Genomic DNA, 21,725 nt, shown 5'->3' on the forward strand with positions numbered 1-21,725 from the left:
TTGCTCTAATAAGCCATTCGAAGCATTTTAATGTGAGCTAAATAGCGCTGCACTATACAGAAATTACTGTTTTAGAGAATAATAATGATGAGCACCAAAAAGCCAGCCAGCAAGACAATTGCTGGCTTATATCTTAGAGGCAAAAGGGTAATATACATTCCTGAAAAATGATTACTCTGCTTGATAAATTAATGAAATTGGTCAACTCCACAAAGTGCGAACGATCGGCGTTAATTAGCATCTTTTTCAAATAAAATCTTGTCACTTCAACTAAGTTTCTCAACTAATCCTGAATTTCATTAACCAATTAGTGAAAATGAATTTTATAGAGTGGTTATTTTTCCGGAAATGTCCTGTTCATATGAATGCCATTGTTTCCACAATAACAAGCATATTTCAGGGTCTAATATTGAAGATGCATATAGAAAAATATTAAAAAGTAAACAATTTTTAAGTTACTCTCGAATATATGCGTCCATATTAATATTTTTCTTCTCAATTCTGTTGTAAATAACTCCAATTTTGAGACTTAAGTAATTCTCTTCACTGCTTCCGACGTCAGTTTTTCATTTGTATAAGTATAGCCATACCGTAAACTGATTTTGAAAGTTTATTCTCCTCCATGATAAAGCGATTCATTGCTCGGGGAGAATGGGTATGGCTAGAGTCCTAATACGGAAACCCAGGAAAAGCCATGCGTGCTACGAGGAATAGTTCGTAAGCAGCGTAAATTTCGCGCGTTTAGCGGGAAATCCAATGAGGAAAAAGACGCGAGCGTAAGGATACGCTCAGTAAGTTTCAAGTACTGAGAGTTGAATTTCTCAATTAAACAGGAGAACCACACATGGCACCTGACAAAAGTTGCTTGAAAACCGATAGCTATACGTGCGCTAATACATCAACCTTACCTCCAAGGAGAAATTCATGCCGTCAGGTAAAGACCAGCAGCATTTTCAATTCGAAAAACGAGTGGAATTCCATTCCGTTTTCCCACAGCTACCGAAATACCCGGCTACTACTCAAAACTGCCACACTGCCTACAGCGCCACTCTCCCCTCTTTCCCGTGCGGGACGAAGCCATTGGCTCCATGGCAGTTCCCTCCCACCCGGAGTCCCCCTCCCCGAATCGGCAGTGCGAGAGAACCTCGTCAAGCGAGAACAGCAGACAGAAGCACATAAGCTTGCGCTAAAGTCATATCATCAGCGCGAGGTGGTTTGTCTCAAAAAGTGTGTTAAATTCGGTCCACTTAACGACTCCGATGACGACCTCAGCATCAGCTGGTAGCTTCCAGTACTCTTAGTCGGTAAGGGAGTTTTTTCTTTGGTCGGGCCTTCGTCGGAAGGAGACCGAAGGAAAACAAGTGTTTTATAGTGACTGTGTTTTGAGAAGACTTTTAGGAGGGGTCGTGGGAAGGGAGGTGGGAGGCTAAGTTCCTTTTCTCAAAGGAATTGGATTCTTGAAAGAGTTCTGTGGATGTCGTGGGCAAGTGAATAGTTTGTGCAGTCCAGACTGAAAAGGCCATATATACAAGACACGTATATATGCATTTTTCCCAAGCAGTTCTAGTGGCATATTTAAAAAAATGAAAGAATTCAGTTGAAAACGAATTTAAAATCTCTCGCTTCATCCGATACAAAATCGATATTTAACGACCTGCAGCGTACGACGTTCGAAAGCTAGGTGTCCATAAGCAATTTTCCCGGGAAGAACCATCCGACTCGGCTTTTGTGGAACAAATTTGTTCAATATTTAGGAAAGAGGACGCCGAAGAAATCGGGTATCCCAACGCTTAGCGTAGCTGTCGCTAGCACGGGAAATCACCAGTCTTTGTTTTTTTGGGCTATTGTTTTGAGTCTCGTGAGCCGCCACCATGTTTGACGTTTTCGGCTCCGTTCGAGGGCTGCTGAAGCTCGACTCGGTGTGCATTGACAACAACGTGTTCCGGCTGCATTACAAAGCCACCGTGATTATTTTAATTGCATTCTCCTTGTTGGTGACTTCACGCCAATACATTGGTGACCCCATCGACTGTATCGTCGACGAAATAAATCCCAATGTTATGGACACCTATTGCTGGATTCATTCCACCTACACGATACCTGACAGGATTAATGGAAAGGTTGGAATTGAAGTGCCTCATCCTGGGGTCGGTCCAGATGGCAGCGGCGAGGAATTGAAGTACCATAAGTACTACCAGTGGGTCTGCTTCGTCTTATTTTTTCAGGTGAGTAGCTTAATGTTTTCCTAGTAATTTTTTATTAAGCTCGACTGATTAAATGGGATGGTCGCCGGTTACTGTAGTGGGCATTGAATATTGACAATTTAAACCATGGTACTAACATGGAATTGATTATACCCTAATGTAGGTAAGGTAATCATAATTGCAGCCAGTGATCAATATTTGAGATGACTTTGGGGGTTATTTGAATTTTATTAACTGAAGTGCTTGTCATTCGCAATGCAGTTACTCGCTTTTGTACTCCAATTGCTTGGTATATGGTTTAAGGTGGAAAGAAATAAGATAATTTTTCTACAGTCAGCCTGTCTAGTTTCTGCCTCGAAACTGGATTGTGAGGAATCATTAGATTATTTACGGGTGCTTGGGGATTAATTTTTCTACCGGGCTTAATTTACTTATAATGTAGGAAATTAGTTATCTTAGGATTGCTCCGGGATATTAGTGTATGCTTACTTTCACTTTCATCGTAAAAGGTTCGGAAGCTTACTTATTGCTGTATTACATCCGAAGGTTTTTTAAAAATAACACTCACAGGTATGCAAGGAAACAGTTTATTCACATCAAACCTAAAGCATGGAAACATAGTTTTGTGCTTTCTATTGCCCACAGTGCACAACGCGTTACAAAAGTTAGTGTTGACATTTGACGCTTGGCCTTAGAGAATCATTATGAAATGTACATATTATTATATCTGGTAGATAGTACCTAGGATATTTTATTCATTTAAATGGATATTGTTGCTAAAAAGTGTTTGCTTGCCAATTGTAATTGGTGCCATTTTTCAGTTCTCTATTGTCTCCCATGCACGTCGAAAACATTGTTATTGATGGTATTAAGTTTTAATTCCTGTACCGCTATTAAAGACAGACGTCTTCAGATACTCCCTCGACTAATTATGAATTTGTTTATTGTGCTAAAATTCCCCATTTATCGAGAATTATTCTGCACTATTTGAAATATTGAATTATGTATCCCTACGCCTTGCTGTTACTGGGGAGTAAGCACGTGGTGGCGCCAGGATCAATAACCGTTCCTTTCGATCGTTGTATCCCAATAGCGTGTTCACACTGACCAGAGGCCCTATGGAGGTGTTGCATGCAATTTAGTGCGCCCAAAAAAGTATATTATTGTAATATTTCAATGGAAATCAATGTAAAAAATAAGTACAATGTACAATTTTTCTCAGTTGTCTTTGAGACGACGCTGTGGCTACCAGAGTGGGTTAAATGGGAATGTTATTATTGTTTGATTTTCCACGAGCAGTCTTAGCGAGGGGCAGTGGTTATTAATTTTTTTGCCTACTCTGATTTCTCGGTTAAACTGAATATATATCTATGCCTTTCTTCGGGAATATTATGTTCACCCAAAGGTTTTTACTATTATCGCGGTGGGCTAATCGTCAGCCCTCGTATTTGATTGACACTTGACCAGTTTTATAGCTATTTCTCAGAACTTTGATTTAATGTCTGGATGATTTGACTAATTTCATGTTTTTTCGCGATCGCTGGTGAATGCCCACAAAAGTAGTGTATAACAGGTCAAGGAGATCTACATATGCCAACCGATGTAAACTAACAAATTTCTCTCTGATCTCCGAAATTAAGAAATTATTACTGAAAGATTATATTAAATTACGATGGAATGGCATAGCACGATCTAAGAAGAGAAAATAATCAATCAGGATTGGTGGTAAATTAGTATTTTGCATGCTGTTGGCCTAGTGCCATTTGAATCAGGACTAGATCAGTAATGGCGCAAGAAGATCCTGATTGCCTACAAAAATTTTTATGAATGTGTATTTGTTTTATCCTGTCTGAGGGAGGTAGCGTTGAACATGCATTATCGCTAACAATTTATTTTGTATAGCTTTGAAAAGAAGCATTCGACCTTCTCTCCGTCCTAGAGATTTTTGTCAATTTTTGTAAGCTATTGGGATTACTATCAAATGTTTTCGTTGAGTATTTATCAGTTAGCATCGTATGTATTTTCTTTGGAGTTTTGCAGTTTGGGTTTAATAATTGTAAGTGGAAGCTCTATCCTTATAGTTATAAATGCAGTGTGTAAATTTTCAGAAATGTCTTCGAGTTTAATTCATGTGTGTATTTATTTGAGAGATACCCTAGGAAAGTGCCAAAAATCGCATTTCATTTGTGAGATAATGATAGTATAAGTACAATAAGGGTCGTGCGTGCCATTTTCAACTCATAATAACGGTTGAGGGTTTTAATTGATGTTTGCTGGCGATACCACTCGTTAAAACTTCAGGCGATTGATGCTGTAGATGAGTGAGTACTTCTATAGCCTATTGCAGATTCTTTGTTCTTCACAATTGTTGTGTGACCGCCAGGGAGTATCATACTTCCTTTAACATTCTCCTCAGACGGCCAAATTTGTAAAAAAAATGTTGATGTTAGTTTGAGTAATAGAAATGTGCCAATTGCCGAATTCATAGTTTAAACCGCCGTTGTTAATGCGTTACTCTTACGTTTTCCACGCACGGGTTGAGTAAACTATTTTCTTGCCTTAGTGATTTGAACGGAGGTCGCGTGGGTATTGATTATTTCCAAATTTTCAGCTGTGCCATCTGTAGAACTACATGCGGCATTCGAAGGAAAATGTTTTTTTCTATTCCTCTCCACGATCTGACTTTCCAAGATGCTCATCCATTGGATTCAAGTAGGAGCTTAAAACGGGGAGGAGGTAAAGCGCATTTCACAAGATGGAGGATAGAGCGAGATGAAAAAGTCACGTAGCTGCCTTGGTCAATATATTGGCTTCAACTTGTGAGGGAAAATGGTTTGTTTGTGAAACTGCTGTTCACAGTTTATAAGAACTAGCGACGGATAATGGAAGTGGTACGAAGTCATACATATTATGCGTTAAAACATGTGATTCGTGCCGGTACTTAAATTCGCATTTGTTTACGGATATAGTTGTTCCATATTTCCAAAGATGGGCTTTCATTTATGGAAAACAACCCTTGTTACTACTTTTCCAATTACATATACATATAGTATGTATCATAACAACCCGGAGTGGTGTTTAGCCATTACCATAGGATACTCTGGACGTTTAGTTTAAGTTTTTGCCACATTCATTTTCTTTTTCGCTAGATAAATTTGATGTTCGAATTTAGTTTCGTGCGAGCTATTAATGCTATAATTGTATTTCAATACCATATGCATACATGTTTTTAGTGATTAGAAGCATTTCGTTCTGCTAAATGAAAGTTAATTAAAAGTTATTTTTAAATCATTGGGAGAAGCGTTTATTATATATTATTATTGTGAGAATGACCGAACATTTCTATATTTTTACCTCGAATGGCTTTATACCAAGTTACAACTGCATTTTTATGCGACTCTTTTTGTTGAACCCAATTATTGATTTCGCAGAGATTGGTTTATTTTTTGTATATTTACTTTTAAACGCATAGACATTTTCCATGTAAACCAAGGAACCATTGTGTAAGAAAGAATGAAGTTGATACTATAGTTCTGAAATTTTTTTCCGCGAGTGAGCTCCGCTGGAAATAATATTGGAAATTTGAAAGACCATTGCGAAAATTATTTTCTTTTATCATTTCATAAATAATTTAGTAATATTTTACTAACATGATTGGCATAGAGTTTCAATGAGTAATTTATGGCATTAATGTCACTTTTCGAGGGGACACATGCAATGAGTAATACATATGAGGGGGAAATGAAAAAGATGCACTGGAGTTATTTATACCAGTGCTGTCGAAGCAATCTCCCAAACTCGGGAGTTAATTTTCCTCTTTTTTGTCGTTTTTTTTAGTGCAATTTTTTGTAGCATTGAAAGTCAAAGTAATGCTGTTAGTTCATTAAACATCAGCACATTTACAATACGTTTAAAAAGTGATGCCCTGAGAAAACGCGTGCATTCCTGGCGTTCTCTCCTTTAGCATGATCAAGTTCATCGTTGCAGCCTGTTTAAGTGGAAGATGCAGGGGCCTAGGTGGCAGAAGGGGAACCATTTTCACTCCCAATCACGCCTCTGTAATGTCAAGTTGTTACTAAGCTCGTTTTGCAGGTTCTCGCCGTATCGTTTGGTGGCTTTCTTCGGAAGTTAGATATAGGGACTATCTGCTTTTTTGAAAGTCCAAGGACAACTTTTGAATTGGTTTCTTTACTTACTAATATTGGGAAGGCATGCTCAATCTTCAACATCTTGAGGTCGATCAACCGGTCGTGATGCACACGCCGGGTGACATTTGACTCAGCTAGTCATGTAACTGGATTCACCGACTGCCGCTCGGGTAGGCTACCAGTAACAACAAGCAGCCATCTTTAGTCTTCTCTGCGACACACTGCTCCGTACCTTTTGTTGTGACCCTGTATATATTTGCCATTGTGCATAAGTTCCATTAATGAATACTTAATTGAAGTTATCTCTCTCTCTTTGGTCTTTACTTTTAATGACCGCCAATAGACATAGGCGCACAATCCTAGGTGATTTCAATGCCTGTAGATTATTTCTTCCATGAACAAAGCTATTTAGTAGGTATTAGAAAAATATATTTTCACTATCCCTTTTTAATTCTCATTCACCTAGGAGAGATATCGATCATTTTTGCTACTGATCTCGATGTATTGGTAACTGCTTAAGGTGCCCAATATTTACAAGCTTAGGACTGATATGTCTCATTTGCTTTGAAAATCGTTTGATTGTGTTTTGGGTGGTAGGTAGGCTTGCGACTGGCAAATGGGTGACATCATTATTAACACCCTACGGTGCATTTCGCTGATAAACAATACTTACGATAGTTTTAGTATGAGGTTGCCCGGTCATTCGCTTCAGAGATGCGGACATGAGAAAATGGTCGCCAATTTCAAATGGATAATGCAAGCCACAAACATTGTTAACATGCTGTTGATTGAAGAGGTTGCCCATCTAATGAGATGTGTCGTCGGAATCGCAACTTATCGCAGTGATTTATTTCCCAAAAATGTTCCCATGGCCGAAAAGAACCTTCCACTTTGACAGTAATACTTGTAGAGAACAGGTTGTTGATTTTTTGTTCAGCTGTGCAGAAAAGTATTACGGACTTACCCTTTTGGTCAAATCAAGTCTTCCTACATTTAATACCATTTCTCGTTTTTTACCTTCTGGTAGACACTAAAATTAAATTTCTTAATCTGGGAGTTAAAAAAATTCATCAGACAGTCTTAATTTTGGCATTATTCCGGAACTGTTTTTGGGGTGTATTAATACTAATAGTTGGTTATGTGGTAAAATGGCTCCTTTCCTACAAATAAGTGTGTTTTCAAAATGTAATTAAAAAGACGCTCCACTTAATTGAAACTACCCTAGATTAAATTCCATCTGTTGTCTACGACTAGTCCCCATCAGCACTTTTCAAACCTCAGTATTTCATTTAGTAACTCGAAGGCCTGAACTAATTGTAACCTAGCACTTGAATTACATGAATTACAAGCTGTCTTGACACCATGTATTTACCATAATGTTTCTGTTCTTCATGCATTTCCTTATTCCATGAAGGTGATGACATCGAAGTGGGTGGAACTTCTACTTTTATCATTTCATCTGATTTGTGACGCATTGCTACTGGTTTTGGTTTATGCAACATTTTTTTGCGCATGTTATTATTCAATTTTGCCATTTTCTGAAATATTTCCATTGAAATGTTGAGTGAAACCGTCTAATCGCGTAATATTAATAATAGTACTAAGCCCACAGCGTGTAAAATTAACACATCAGGGTAGGAGAATTTGTTGCCGGCTGTGGTCTCCCGGGAAAATTGGCCCCCGAAAATTTCACAGCGGATTCACACAAACCACGGTGGAGCTGAGGGTGCCCAGAGGCGTCTCTCTAGTCCAACGCTCGCTCTACTACGATCGCTGGTGTACTACTCGCCTCTGAATAAAAACTCGCCTTTACCGTGTATAAGCTTTCTTTCGATCTTCATTTTATTATTATTATTAAGCATCAATTTTTCTTGCAATATCATATTCAGCGCACCATATCTCGTCACTTATTTGGTCGAAGTCATACCTTAAATATGGTAAATCGTCCCCCTCCAAAGATAAGAAACTCTTAACCGTTGGATGAACGATGTACATAGCTAAAGAATATGTATCCACGAGGAATGTTGCGAGAAAAGCGTGGGCTTTGTAGACAGTTTTTTTAAAGATGACTCTGGAATAATTCCGCCAAGGTTATTCACGATGGGGCACTGCCCTTCAGCGATGTGATTAAAAAATTCAGCTAGCGTGATAGCACTGTGGGCAGCGAAGTCGTATCTTGCAACTGAATACTTTAGGAGGGGAGGATAGGGCACGGTGTAGAGCCGCTTTCCGCAAGGATTGCGGAATGCAAATTCTCAAAGAGTTGTATGCATCGGAACTGGAAACTAGGTAACAGGGTCTATTAGCAGGGCGTTTGTTTCTTCGACGTGACTCTTAAAAGCATAAATTTACCGGGACCTAACTGTCCGCAATAACTACGTGCAGAAAATTCAAGGCTTACATTTTTATTCTGATGGAAGGGCCTGCTGGTGATTCTTCCCATCTTCCATTTTTCCTAATTGTAATTAACTAATATTTTCCTTCAGGTGTTCATTTTCATCTACATCTACATAATACCCCCAAGCCGCTGCAAGGGCGTGTGGCGGGGGGTGTTCGGTCACCAACCGTAAAAAGATTTTGTGCATTTGTAGATACTAAAAATATTATTAGTGTCATCGGAAGGTAGAGATGGAAAATGAGGGACTCCATGAAACCTGTTCTGGCCGTGCCAATCCTGTCTTGGTCGCAATTCCCCGTGCGAAGGAAAAGGTGTATAAACATAATATTTCTAAATCTTAGGCCTCGTGTTATATCTAGCTTGAGCTATGCTTTCGCCTCAGTGCCTGAGCTTGATATGTCTAGGTTCCTTAATGTTCCCGGCGGTGTCTTACGTTGTTGATTAGGTTGCTCCGTACTTGTGGACTGAATTTTGCTTGTTTGTGTCATTCGAGTCTGGAAGTGTGGGTAGCCCCTTTATTAATGTTTGAAAGCATAGTTACTTTTCGCTGTGAACAGTTTTCACACATGTACCAATTATTGTAGAACTTCAGAGAACGGAAACTTGCGTTTTCTTCCTACGTGCCAAAAGTTTTCAATTTACACAGTAAGTGATATGATTGGGAAATAACGCTTTAGGATTCCATAAGAGCTGGGCTACAAGCGTTGCCATTGTTGAGTGAGAGGCGATGAGTTCATCGTGAGGTTATCGCATTACGTATGTTTAATTATCCCTCAACTATTAAGTGTTACGCGACTTCAATGGGATTTAAGTTTAAATGTTGTTTTAAATTCCTCACTCCCGGTCTCGACGGGGCCCAGTGTCATTGCGTTTAAATATTATTTCCTTCTCGGAATATTACGACCTACAGTAGCTATCTTATTACCATAAAATATGCGAAGGATAATGGACTTGAATTATTGCTAAGGACATCCTTAATTTCGGGAAATATATTTTGTCGCCAGCGAAAACTAAGACTCCATTTGTATGAGTGCCAGTACTCTACCGTGTGGTCATAGAAGAAAATACTAGTGTGAAAGCATGTCGATGCCATAAATGTCACCTTACCCGTAATACCTGGTTCATTCCCTCATTGAAAAGACTCGCGGCCAAAAACCATAATGGTGAGATATGTGTTAATTAATAGTTATTCCGCATTCATTTTAATAGCGTGATGCGCTCTAGTGGCTAAGAAAACTTACTTATTCCCATCTATTTGATTTAAAGATAAATGAACCGAGAGGTAATTATTTCTGATAGAGTGTGTGTCATGTAAATGGTGGTCCCTAACCCAAATAAATCATTTTGAGAGTCCTAAATTTAGACGTAGGCAGGTTAATCAAACAGTCATAAATTAATCATTTCGCGGGTCAGCGGTTTAGTTCAGGATCTATGTTGATAACATAAATGGCGGCAGGCGTGCTGGCGAAGTCATCAGGATTGGCTATTAACTGAATATTCTATAAGTTAGTGAAAGTATTTACTCTTGCTTAACTTATTGTGCGGCAATCTATTATCTTCAGATTGCCGGCTGATGAGATCAACATAACGCCTTTCAGCGGAAACTTTTATTTACATAATTCGAGTTTTATATAATATTACGGACTTTTTCCAGTGATTGCCTAGTACTATTACGCTCGAAGTGGTTCATCCTGACGGTTGACTATTTGGTCATTAGCATGGCGGCAGATCTAGAGTGTTAATTGAAGGAAAATTTAAAGGTATATATTGCATGAGGTGCCGTTTTGAAGGAATTTCACTTTCGTGACACTCGTTTGAAAGTTAAATAATTGAAAAAGTGAAGAAAGCGTACCTGTTCTTTTCATTTGAAGTTGCAAGTTCATTGATTCAAGAATTCTACAAAATACAGGGAGTACAGGGGCTCTCGAAAATTTAGCGGCCATATGGAGGATAACGCGAGGGAAAATTAGCACATTAAAACCCTTCATGACGGATTATTTCCATCCTTTTTCATCTCAGTATCCTGCCATATGCCCTGGCAACATTCACGGTCGGTGCTTGATTTGGAAATTAAACCCTCGACCTTCCGATGTAACATAGGGTACGTTACTTACCGCAGTAACCTGACGGCTCTTTTAGCCGATATTAGTTATTTACTTAAGTGGTGGTGCTTTTTGCATAGCGAGACAATTTTCTGTTGTAAGTACGTACAATTTTTTCTATACCTCAATGACATTTGTAACTATCTTTATTACGAGTATGCGGTAATTCGAATCCACTTTTTGAGAGGGACCCAGATCGACCGGTAAAGGTGGGTAACGCTCACCGGCACGGTTTATGTGTGCCCTCTTCAGGGCTTTCATTGCTCCATTTCCGACCCATCAGCACCACGCCCTGGCGTTCCGCCAGCGGCGCCCTTAGCACCACCGGCTCAAGACGCTCTGACGGCCCCAGCTGCAGAGAGCCTTTAAAGGCGGAATGCGGCGTGGTCCACCCTTGTGGGAACCACAACAGCTACATCTGTCCAAAATTTGCAGTTTGGCAGTTAAGATTTTTCCATCCTCGCATTTTATCTGCCCAATATCGGCATGCCCGATGCTCTTCTGTGATGTGTATTCCGTAATTTGTCATTCTTGCTTCACAGTTGGTTGCAAATGGAACATATCAACGCCTGTTGATTCAATTTATAGTTACTTAAGTTTCTAATCATTCCATAGTTGTGTCGTCTGTTATAAATTAATTTTACAGTCTGGAAACGATCCTGTCTGTGATCTAGGTAGTATTCCCGTCTTCTATCGGAGATTCATTAGCTTCTCGCTGGATGCCGGATGCGTCGGTTTATCTTCGTGGTTATTTGTTCAGAGCTCTCCGCTCGCCTGTGTGGCGACATGCTAATTTCTTTGCCGTCGTTAATCAAGGAAGATTACCTGCTGCAGCCTAGCCAACCCATTAGCGGTGTTCATCAAATTGATACGTAAGGCATTTTTTTTAGCGTTGCCGTTCGGGATCACTCAGTGGGGAAAGTGTCATCGATTCCATCCCGAGATGAGCTTTTATGTAGTTGTGAAAAGATTGGAAACGGTTCAGGCGGAATGAAGCACCTTCCCATGCGTACTTAACCTTCGTAAAATATTTCCTAAATGCCGTTAGCAAAATAACACACACACACACATACTTGTTCATACATACACACATGCATGCAGATGTTTGTTTAGCGTTCAAAAGCTAGTTATGCTTTCAAAGTTGACCGTGCATTTATTGTTGGCTCCTTAGTATATCCATGGAGCGATGCTGGAAATTTTTGTTGTTGTTAATGTTGGTGGTGATGTTCGGGTTTAACTTTATGTCCATTCATTGCCTGAACCAATTTAAATTACTGAGGTTGGAATTTAACATCTGAGGTTTTTCAAGATTTTGAGTAGCTATCACCACCACCGCGTCACGCTGTCATCATAAATTTTGACAATGTTTAATTTATGTTGGTAATCGATGGTGTGGGAAATACTAACGATTTAGCAGTATGTATTGGTAATGGCTTAAACCTCACAATCCAAATGCAACTACCTCAATTATGAGTCATTGCAGATCCCCGATTTTTACGGTCGATTTTCATAATGTTTTCTGGTCGAAATCAAATGATCCTTAGTAGTTGAGAATGTTAGGATTTCTAATGACAGCAAATTCCTTGAAAGTGGTGCATTTACTTGTACGGCAATAACGTGGAAGGCTAGATACAATCTGTGTTTAGCCTTGATAATTTCGATGGCATTTTCCTAACTACTCCTGTGGACCTCAAGTTTCTCAAGAACAAGTTTCCTTGGTTTTTGCTGACGTAATTGTTCAAGTTATGTATTCCGGTTTTGGGCATTGTTGCGTGACAAGGGCGATAACGTTTCGCGAGGAACGTCAAAATTATTCGGCTTAAGTGGGGATGATTTTATCTCTGTTTTCATCGGAATGGTGATGTGGAACACCACGTCGATAGACTTAAATTACTTGTTTCAATCTTTCTTCAGTTAAAATTCGACTTGTATTTAATATAAGCGTTTGTGCTTTGCCCGCACTTGTCACATTCTATTCCTACGGTGCATTTTCTCCACTCGGTTGGTGAAATTACAGTCTGTCACTTTATAATTTGGGGCCGTGGCCTCCATTATAAAGACGTCTCAGTATTTACGGCTCGCGAAACAGGAGTATTTGTCATGTTAATATTTCGGTCGTAGTGCTAAACATCCCGTCTTATATATAAATAACCAATGTACGTGGTTAACCGCATGAATAAAATGAACGTAATGTTCCCACCATTTCGATCGTCATCTACGGGGGACATTACTTATATTGCGAAATATCGGAGAGAGAATCTCCGAGACGATTTGATGCAAGACGTTCGCCTGGGTGCTTTTAATAACAACCCCAATTAGTTATTGGAACTGGGTATGGTTGGGATACCATAGTTCCGAAGTTATCACTGTGAGTCGTAGTCCACAACCTTGACGCAATCATTTATTATCGCTTAAGTCAACCGAAGTGTACTGCAATTTCTCGTGTCGTGCCTCGAAGTGGTGTGCGGGTTGCAGTAGCCGGAAGCGGCAGGAATGTGTTGTTCGCGCGGGCGTGCATGTTGCACTGTCCGTCAGTCACCATCAACCTGGCTTCCGCATGTGCTGCCCCCTGCTGCCGGATCCGGCCCCCAGAGAGAGCGGGAAGGGAGAGGGGAGACAAAGAGAGCGCCCACACCGCGCACACGATCCCACGAAAAGCAAGCGCCCGCCCGCCGGCCCCCGCTCGAAAGGGCACAACAAAACGGTGTCTGCCCTCCAAAGGCGGGCACAACCCCTCCCTCCTCCTTTTTGTCGGCGTGGCATTGTGCTCTCGCGAGGATTGTCACGCGTGCGGAGGGGGAAAAGGCCTGTTTGTTCGCTTCGTGCCTCTTTCGTGGGTCGCGAAGAGGCCATCGGGGTGTCTCGGCTCTCTCTTCGTCGTCGGGTCGTGTAGGAGTGCGCCGTGAGGGAATCTATATTTCGATCCCCCGGCCGCATTCTAAGCGGGCAGCTCGAAGAAAACTGTCGAGGATTTCCCCTTTCACAGCCGCTTATCATTCACGGTTTGTCGATGGTCGCGGGTATTCCGCGGAAATGGCTCGCATGACAGAGGTCACGGCATACCCGTGCGTGCATGGAGGCGTCGGTGGTTTTGGCATCCATCTACCCTCCAAGAGTCGGTAACTGCTTGGAGATTTTTTTTCGAACAAGATTTCGTGTCAGACCTGCGTGCCCACCGAAGGCTTCTTCGCGCATAGGGATGGATGGATATTCAAATATAAGTTGAAAACGCTGTATTTTTTCCGTTCCTTCTGTGTTGGACGGACGTATCTTGTGGCTTGCCGGTTTCTATTTTTAATCGCTGCGGATGGCACACTAAATCGATGGACGCGAAAATTGTTGACACTGGTATTCACGACTCACCTGCAGTTATTGGACAATTTTTGTTAATGTTGTCCAAAAGTTTATTCAATGAAAATATCATTTGTGTATTTTCTTATTTTTTGTTAGCGCTGGGGTCAGTTTACCTCATCTAGGCGTCTTTACCCTCCATTTTACGTCTTACCCCACCTATATATTTATCATCTTCGCGTAGAATGAAACGAATTACATAATGGACTCGAATGCCTTAGAATGGGAATAATGCGGCAGAATCATCTAATAGGGAGGGTTATTCGAATCCCAGTGTATTCAAAGTTAATCACCCACTTCAGTCAGTCAACAGTATTTTTTGTCTGGGATAATGATTCCATGGCTTTATATAATGAAATTCTCTTATTCGGTGTGTCCACGAATCCTTTGGCGCCTCCAAACGCTGTTACTCCTTCCTCTTTGAGCCTGCCAATTCATTTATAATCTTTGATCAATCGAAGAGGAAATTAGCATTTTAGAGAATGTGGTAGACACACATACTATATGCCTTAATAAATTAAAAATATTTTTGCTAATGAGTGAAGAGTCATTGGTATGCAAATGGCATAATCTACATCATTCACGCTTATAAGCTCCTAGTACATATAATGAGGGAACTTGATGGAAATCAGCGAATGCCACACAGAGACGGGTCAATGCCCGTGTGTACAAAGGGCGAATTTCTGATTATTGTAGCGATGTAACCTTTACATGAAACACAGTTGCACCAGATTACTCCAGGCACCAATTGATAACGCAATATCGGCTTCTGTAAATTGACGTTGGAGTAAGTGTGGATAAGTCGGGTTGTACCACTGCCCCAGTCTCTTCGTTGTCTCCGCTCTGGTCTGTTCTCAGCTACTCACTGCCACGTAGTGTCTGTGCGCCCTAAAGTGATTCCTTAGAGAGAGCATCCGTAATATCTCACTGGATCTCTTGTCGATATTCTTAGTTTTTGCGGTCTCGTTATATGAAGAGGTATCAGCTCCTAGCAAGCCGTGTCCCATCCCCTCGATCCTCGATGAAATTTTTAATGCAGATGTATCCAATCTTCATAGGTAGGTACCCGAACACGGTAGTTTTCATACGAATGAAAGTGATTGATGTTCTATGTCTCGAAATTGTTGTCATCATCGCACTGAATATGAAAATGTGAACGTAAATTCAACTTAAATCACCAAACCAACTTATAACTGCTTAAAACGCGGAACAGCTGGCCAGCTGATGTACTGATGTCCACGCGTGATAACAAATATAATACAAAATCCATATTAAATGCAAATGTAGGAGGGCTAGATTTAGAGCAGACCGTGCAATTGTCGTATTTGGGCAGTATTTTGCCATAAAATGACCGTCGTGCCGAGGGTATTCTGAGAAGAATTGTATTAGAAAAAGAAGCATTTACAAATAAGTGGGCATATAGGCCAGGGACTCGCAAAATAAAGACATCAAGAAAATATCACTGGCGGCATGAATATAGAGCCCACCGTTGTATGGTTCCGAAAGTTCGTTGAGGAAGGGAGTAGATGGGGGCTTTTGCGTCGTGGTTTTGGAGATGAATGAAGGAAGTCAATTTCTTAAGTAGAGAAGCGAGGAAGTTTTTAGAAATAATTAGGGCAGGAGCTGCAGGGTAAAATTTGTTGGAAAATGAAGGCGTAGTGGGTTGTTAAAAGGTCGAATGGAAGTGGAGAAGGTTTAGGAAGAAGAGAACAATTTTTGGGCGGCACGAAGGCTGGTAGACAGTAGGATGAACAACTTAACACGTCAATTATGTAAGGCACAATGTTTTGGTGACGGGAAAATGTTTCAGCTCTAGAATGTGCGTAGCCACTTCCTAAACCTCAAGATTGCCTGGGGTAGTCAAGTCGAATACGAAATCCGTGCTATTATCAGGAACTCTGTGACAATATCCGTAGTCCTCGATGACTCATAAAAATGTCGAAATTTGTGTGTTTGCGCCATCAATACTCTTAAGACATTCAGAGAATGTAAACATTCTAAAACAGCATTGGCGGAGAAGCTATAATAAGGCTCATCATTACAGACGTTTTATTTCTTCGTCTGGGGAACAAATATTTCAGCGTCGGGGAAATAAATAAAATGGTTTGAAGTTGCTTTAACCGACATCGAATTTTGTGAGCTTTTTATGCGTGGAGGACAAAAAAAACTGAATGCTTCCTGCATTGCCATTCGAAGATCGCCGGCGAAGCGATTTGGTGCGATCTTTAAAATTTAATTTTCCTTTATTTTAATCGCCTACGACTGAGTTTAAAATAATTCCGAATTCTATTTAACAGGATAGCAGATCCAAAATTGCATTTCCAGGGTGTGCTGTGTTATTGACAAAGAAACGAGAACTGATGACAACGGCAGTTAGTTATATCCTACCTATTGTCAACATTTTCTACGATAATATTAGTATCAGATGAAACATTCTCTACTCTTGCCTGTATTATGCCAGAATGATAATACAGAAGCAAGGGTGTTTGTTGAACGAGAGGTAATTTTTTTACCGACGCTCACGACCCTTTCTAGCTGAAAATTGAATAGAATTCTACCTCAAATCTTTAAATTGATTTCATTGTAAAAACGTTTTTGTGGAAAGTAATTCCATTATGACGTTCAGCCACGTCTTACTCCAATTTTGTGTGCGCATGATCCTGACCGTGAAATTTCGTATTTCTTTGATTTTGTCATGGCCCATTTTAAAAACTGCAATTCACTGATTATTGGCTCACTTGACATCGTCATTGATACTGCATATCAATGTTTTTCCAACCTTGTTAAACGCGTTGCAACCCATTGTTTGGCACGAACACACAACATATTAAAAATGCATATCTTATTTTCGAGTTGTGTTGCATGGAGTGTACACCTTGCACAGAATTTTGGATGAAAAGTTCGAAATCTCGAATAGGAACGATCGGAGATTAGGTTTAATTTAAACATTGTTTCGTGATGTAGCAGCTGTGAGTACTTGCATCAGGTGAATAATACTATTTTTCCGAGAAAACCTATTTCCTGCCTGTTTTTAGTAGTTCTGGGCGTCAAATTTTTCTTCTGTAAAATAAATTTTGGAATTATCACGTAAAGCTTTTATATTTACTCCGAAATGGTAGGAGTGTTGTGGTTGCTTAACCCAAGAGTGGAATGAATTCGGTGTTATGTCTCCTTTACTACCAGTCTAGTTGTATTAGTTGATAAAGCTTGTTGTTGCATGCATTAAAATGTATATGCTGTGCATATAATGAAAATTGTTCATTTTCTCCCTCAGGCGATCCTGTTTTACATTCCCCGCTACCTCTGGAAAACATGGGAGGGTGGCCGAATCAAGATGTTAGTGCTCGACCTCAACTGCCCTGTTGTCAGCGAAGATTGCAAGAACGACCGCAAAGAGCTCTTGGTCGAATACTTCTCTGCCAACTTGCATGCCCAGAATTTTTACGCCATTCGATTCTTTATCTGCGAGGCGCTCAACTTCATTAATGTCGTGGGTCAGATATATTTTATGGATCTATTCCTAGGTGGCGAGTTTACCACCTACGGTGCCGAGGTCATAGCAATGACCGAACGGGAGCCGGAGGAAAGGGTTGACCCTATGTCCAGGGTATTCCCCAAGGTCACCAAGTGCGTCTTCCACAAATACGGTCCTTCCGGCTCGGTCCAGAAGTTCGACGGACTTTGCGTGCTCCCCCTTAACATCGTAAACGAAAAGATTTACGTGTTCCTTTGGTTTTGGTTCGTGGTTTTGTCCGTCATTACGGGCGTGGCCATCCTTTACCGCGCCGCAGTCGTTTTAGGGCCGCAGGTGCGCACGTATCTGCTTCGCGCGCGGTCTAGGCTGGCGCCGCACGACCAGATAGAAACGATCACTCGCAAGTGCCAGATAGGTGACTGGTTCGTCCTGTACCAGTTGGGGAAGAACATAGACCCGCTAATTTATAAGGAATTGGTGGCAGACCTGGCGGCCAAACTAGATGGCAAAGACAATGTTTAAAAATGGCCTAAACAACGTCGAAGGAGGAGTAGGACTGTCCTGCAAGCAGCGTCCGGATGTCCATAAAGTGGAGTGACGGAAGAAGGGACGATGGGATATGGTCACTGGGGCCGCTGTGGCGAGTGGCATGGTGATTCACGCTCCATTGGCGGTGATTTGTGTCCTCAAATATGTGTGTGTCGGGAAAAGAAATGATTGATTGGGACAAGACATGCAGTGATGAAGGGAGTGGGATGGGAAGGAAGGTGGTGGAGTGAAGACTACTCCGCACTGGACGTCCATGGCTGCTGCTGTAGCCGGGATAACTGGACGTTCGTTGCGCTTTGTTAGCTATCGGTCCGTTTACTGATTGCTGCAGTTAAGTCTGGATTAGGAAGGGCGCGTGATGAGATCATTCCCAAAAACTAGACTGACGGTAATAATTGAAGGCTGTTGAGACTAAGGCTTCCTTATTAGGGTGGATAATATCCTGACTGTCCATTTGCAAGGGTTTTTGAGCAATTTTTGACGAAAGGCAAGATAATGATAGCGTGCTGTTTAGGAGTTTAAGATTGGGTATATGAGATACCTACCACTGCCATGTTTATCACTAGGGTGCGGTTTGTTGAATTTACTGTATAAGAATGCCACTCTGGATTAATGATCGTTATGGACTCAGTTTGCGTTTTAAACGTTGACGCGAAGTGACAATGAAATATACGTTGCCAGAGGGCAGGAAACAACAAAAGATCGAATTTTTATATGTATAAGTATTAGTGCCTTTTGCCAGCAATTTCTCCAATAACCTACTGAGATTTTGGTAGCGTTAAGTGTAGACGTGCCATTCAAGTAATTGAATGTAACTGTAGGAAACGTTATGCAATACTAGTGACGGTCAGCACAAATTTATGTGTTCTAATACAATGCCCAAATATTTGGGAAATGAACGAGACTTTTTAGTATTCCTGTGATTAGCTCAAAAGAAAGACTGTGAAAAGAACAATATTTTGCTTGTTGTTACTTCTGAGCTTTTTAAAAATAAGATATTGCACTAGTTTAATGAGCGGGGACGTAATCAGTTTCGTCAACACGTGTTTCCCGCGAAATATATATAAATATATATCTAATTCGACCTTGTGTCGTCGGCTGTGCAGGTGCCCAACACCGCCACCGTGCCAGTAACGCTCATATCCTACACAGATGCTCATTCCAGTCGCTTTAATATAGCCCTTCATATTTCATTTTATAAGGCCTTGTAATTCTCATTTTAAGGGAAAAGAAGGGAATGCTGATTTAAAAAAAAGGTTCCTGTTCGATAATCTTTTTTTTCGCAGTTCCCACATTCCTATTATTTTTTTTGTATTTATTGATTAGTTTTCCTATGCATTCCACTTTAAAAAAAACTTTAATTTCGACCCTTACTTGAGAAAAGCAGGTCGGCTGGAGTTCAAGGCAATAAAGATTGGTTCCAGGGACCAGCAGACTCAGCTTCCGGGTTAGTTTAGCTTGGTTAGGTCTCGTATGGGATCGGCGTGGAACATCGGTTGAAAACGACGCTTTCATCTTAAATTTTCCCCATTAGAATTGAAAGCATATCCATCCGAGATCAGTTGCTCATAAACTTAGCGGAATTGAGGCAAGTGGTATTAATGCTCTGAATCTAAGCTGCATTAATCTGCTGTAATGAATGACCAAGTTCAGTGTGGGAGCTATGATATGATATTAATGTTAATTATTATATAAGTTTTAAGAAAAGAGGTGCGTGAATGACAAGAAAATGTTTTAAGTGCCTCTTTTTTTGGTTTGACTGAAGATTTGTCCAAATCTCTAGCAAAATGTGATGATAAGTTTTTCTTACAAGATGTTGAGGTAAGGGTACAGAGAGGAGAGATTTGAAAGCAAGGTGTCAACCATCATTTCGTTAAATGCTCTCCAGCATAGAAGACATTAAATATAAATATATATTTTGTACATTTTCTTTTGTGTGAAAAACCTTTCAGGTGAAGGCACTGCTTGCTAAATTGCTGGATTCATGTCTCCCGTTTAACATTCATTCCGTGGTGGACCAAATCAGTTGTTTTTTTCCTAATCCTAGTATTTCAAAATCCTAGGTGAGAGGAAATGGATGCTCTTTTTCAATTTTTTCCTGGTGTAATCCTTCAGCGAGGTATCTAACACGGGACACTGGAGTGAACGAGAATGGGGGAGGGGAAGATATCGTGCCACTATGCTCGGGAGAGGGGGGGTGGGTGGGTAAACTTTTCCTAGCGCAATCGAAAATGTGGTTGATAACAGTTTTTACCCTAGATTTTCAGCCGTGCAGCTAGTTTCAATTTTCCATGTTCCCTTTTGTATGTGAACATGTGGGTCTGCTGTAATGTCACCGCCTTTTCTTGCTTTACATATCGGAGGAGGGGACCAATTTTATTGTTTTATTTTGCAGGGGAATGCATTCCACATCTCCCATCCCAATTCTTTTGCCATTCCAATCCTGCTAACCCTATTCCAACTTCTCTCGGATCCTCCTCTCCGCGCCCCACCTGTTTTTAATATATATACCAAGGATTTCTTATTTTCTGTCCACACATTCTCTCCATGCTCAAGTCCGAAGAAGAATTATTTTCCATTATTTGTATTTAGAGCACAATCGAATCTCCTGTTAATCCTTCAATCCCTCCTACATAAAAGTCTTTTGAGCTCTTTGATTTTTATCGTACTTCGTACCAACTGTGCCTGAAATCCATACGATACAAAATCTACAGAAATAGACATTAAGAGTGATTGTGGTTAAGAAAATGAGAAAAAAATAACGCAAGTGCTGTGCCTTACTTTGATCAACGTTATATTTTTGATTGTGTGAGTTTATTAGATGAGATAATGATGAGAAAATGCTATTTAATAACTGTATTGTAACACAAACGTTTTTAAAAAGTCTTGAGAAAGTGAATGAGAAGTATGATTTATAATTACACGCATTTGTTGCGTTGTTTCATTTTTTGTGTTTATAATGTGCCTGCGCTTTGGGACCAGTCTTTTTGTATAGTCAGAGAAGGCTCATTTCATGTAAAAAGAAATTGTAACACATTCCTTTTTTTTTCTTCCATGTTGTTGGATTTTCATGAGTAGACTTGAATTGTTGCAGTGTTATATTCTCTACAAAGTTTTCCATTTGTACAACCGAGGTAATGGCCCATTTTTGTATATATTCATATGAATAAATTTACATCGCTTAAGACATAAATATAGCGTCTGGCATGTTTGTTTTTGTACCCGTTTTGGATTCTTTCCCACTAATGGCGTAATATCCTGGACTGAATGTTTTTGCGATTTAAAGGTATGTTATTTATCACCGAATTATTATCACCCTTCTTTTCTTTCCCTTATGTCTCTTTCGATGGTTTCCCACGTAATGTGAAAGTAATAATTGTATATTCTTCGCGTGTGTGCAGCGAGTAGAATTTCAATCCAACGATATCCTGTACATCATTGCAATTTGAATTCATTTTAATATTTGTCTGATACACGGCTTTTTTGATTCTTGCTACT

The 21,725-nt window shown here is 40.3% G+C and overlaps 1 protein-coding gene across 1 annotated transcript; it reads left to right on the plus strand.

The window, feature by feature from the left end:
- The first annotated feature begins 1,131 nt into the window (after positions 1-1,131).
- Inx2 (innexin 2) lies at positions 1,132-21,420 on the plus strand. Its single transcript, XM_071591365.1, has 2 exons — positions 1,132-2,225; positions 17,478-21,420. Exons 1-2 carry the CDS (start codon positions 1,872-1,874, stop codon positions 18,198-18,200), a joined length of 1,077 nt encoding a protein of 358 aa, XP_071447466.1. The 5' UTR covers positions 1,132-1,871; the 3' UTR covers positions 18,201-21,420.
- Positions 21,421-21,725: the final 305 nt, after the last annotated feature.

The sequence above is a fragment of the Hetaerina americana genome, unplaced genomic scaffold (assembly GCF_022747635.1).
Source record: "Hetaerina americana unplaced genomic scaffold, ioHetAmer1.1.p SCAF_1, whole genome shotgun sequence".
Taxonomy (NCBI): domain Eukaryota; kingdom Metazoa; phylum Arthropoda; class Insecta; order Odonata; family Calopterygidae; genus Hetaerina; species Hetaerina americana.

Bases quoted from the DNA above. Each gene is read 5' to 3' on its own strand.
- Inx2 (XM_071591365.1), top strand. From the start codon at position 1,872: ATGTTTGACGTTTTCGGCTCCGTTCGAGGGCTGCTGAAGCTCGACTCG. The intron at 2,226-17,477 runs GTGAGTAGCTTA...TTTCTCCCTCAG, and splicing joins GCTTCGTCTTATTTTTTCAG to GCGATCCTGTTTTACATTCC.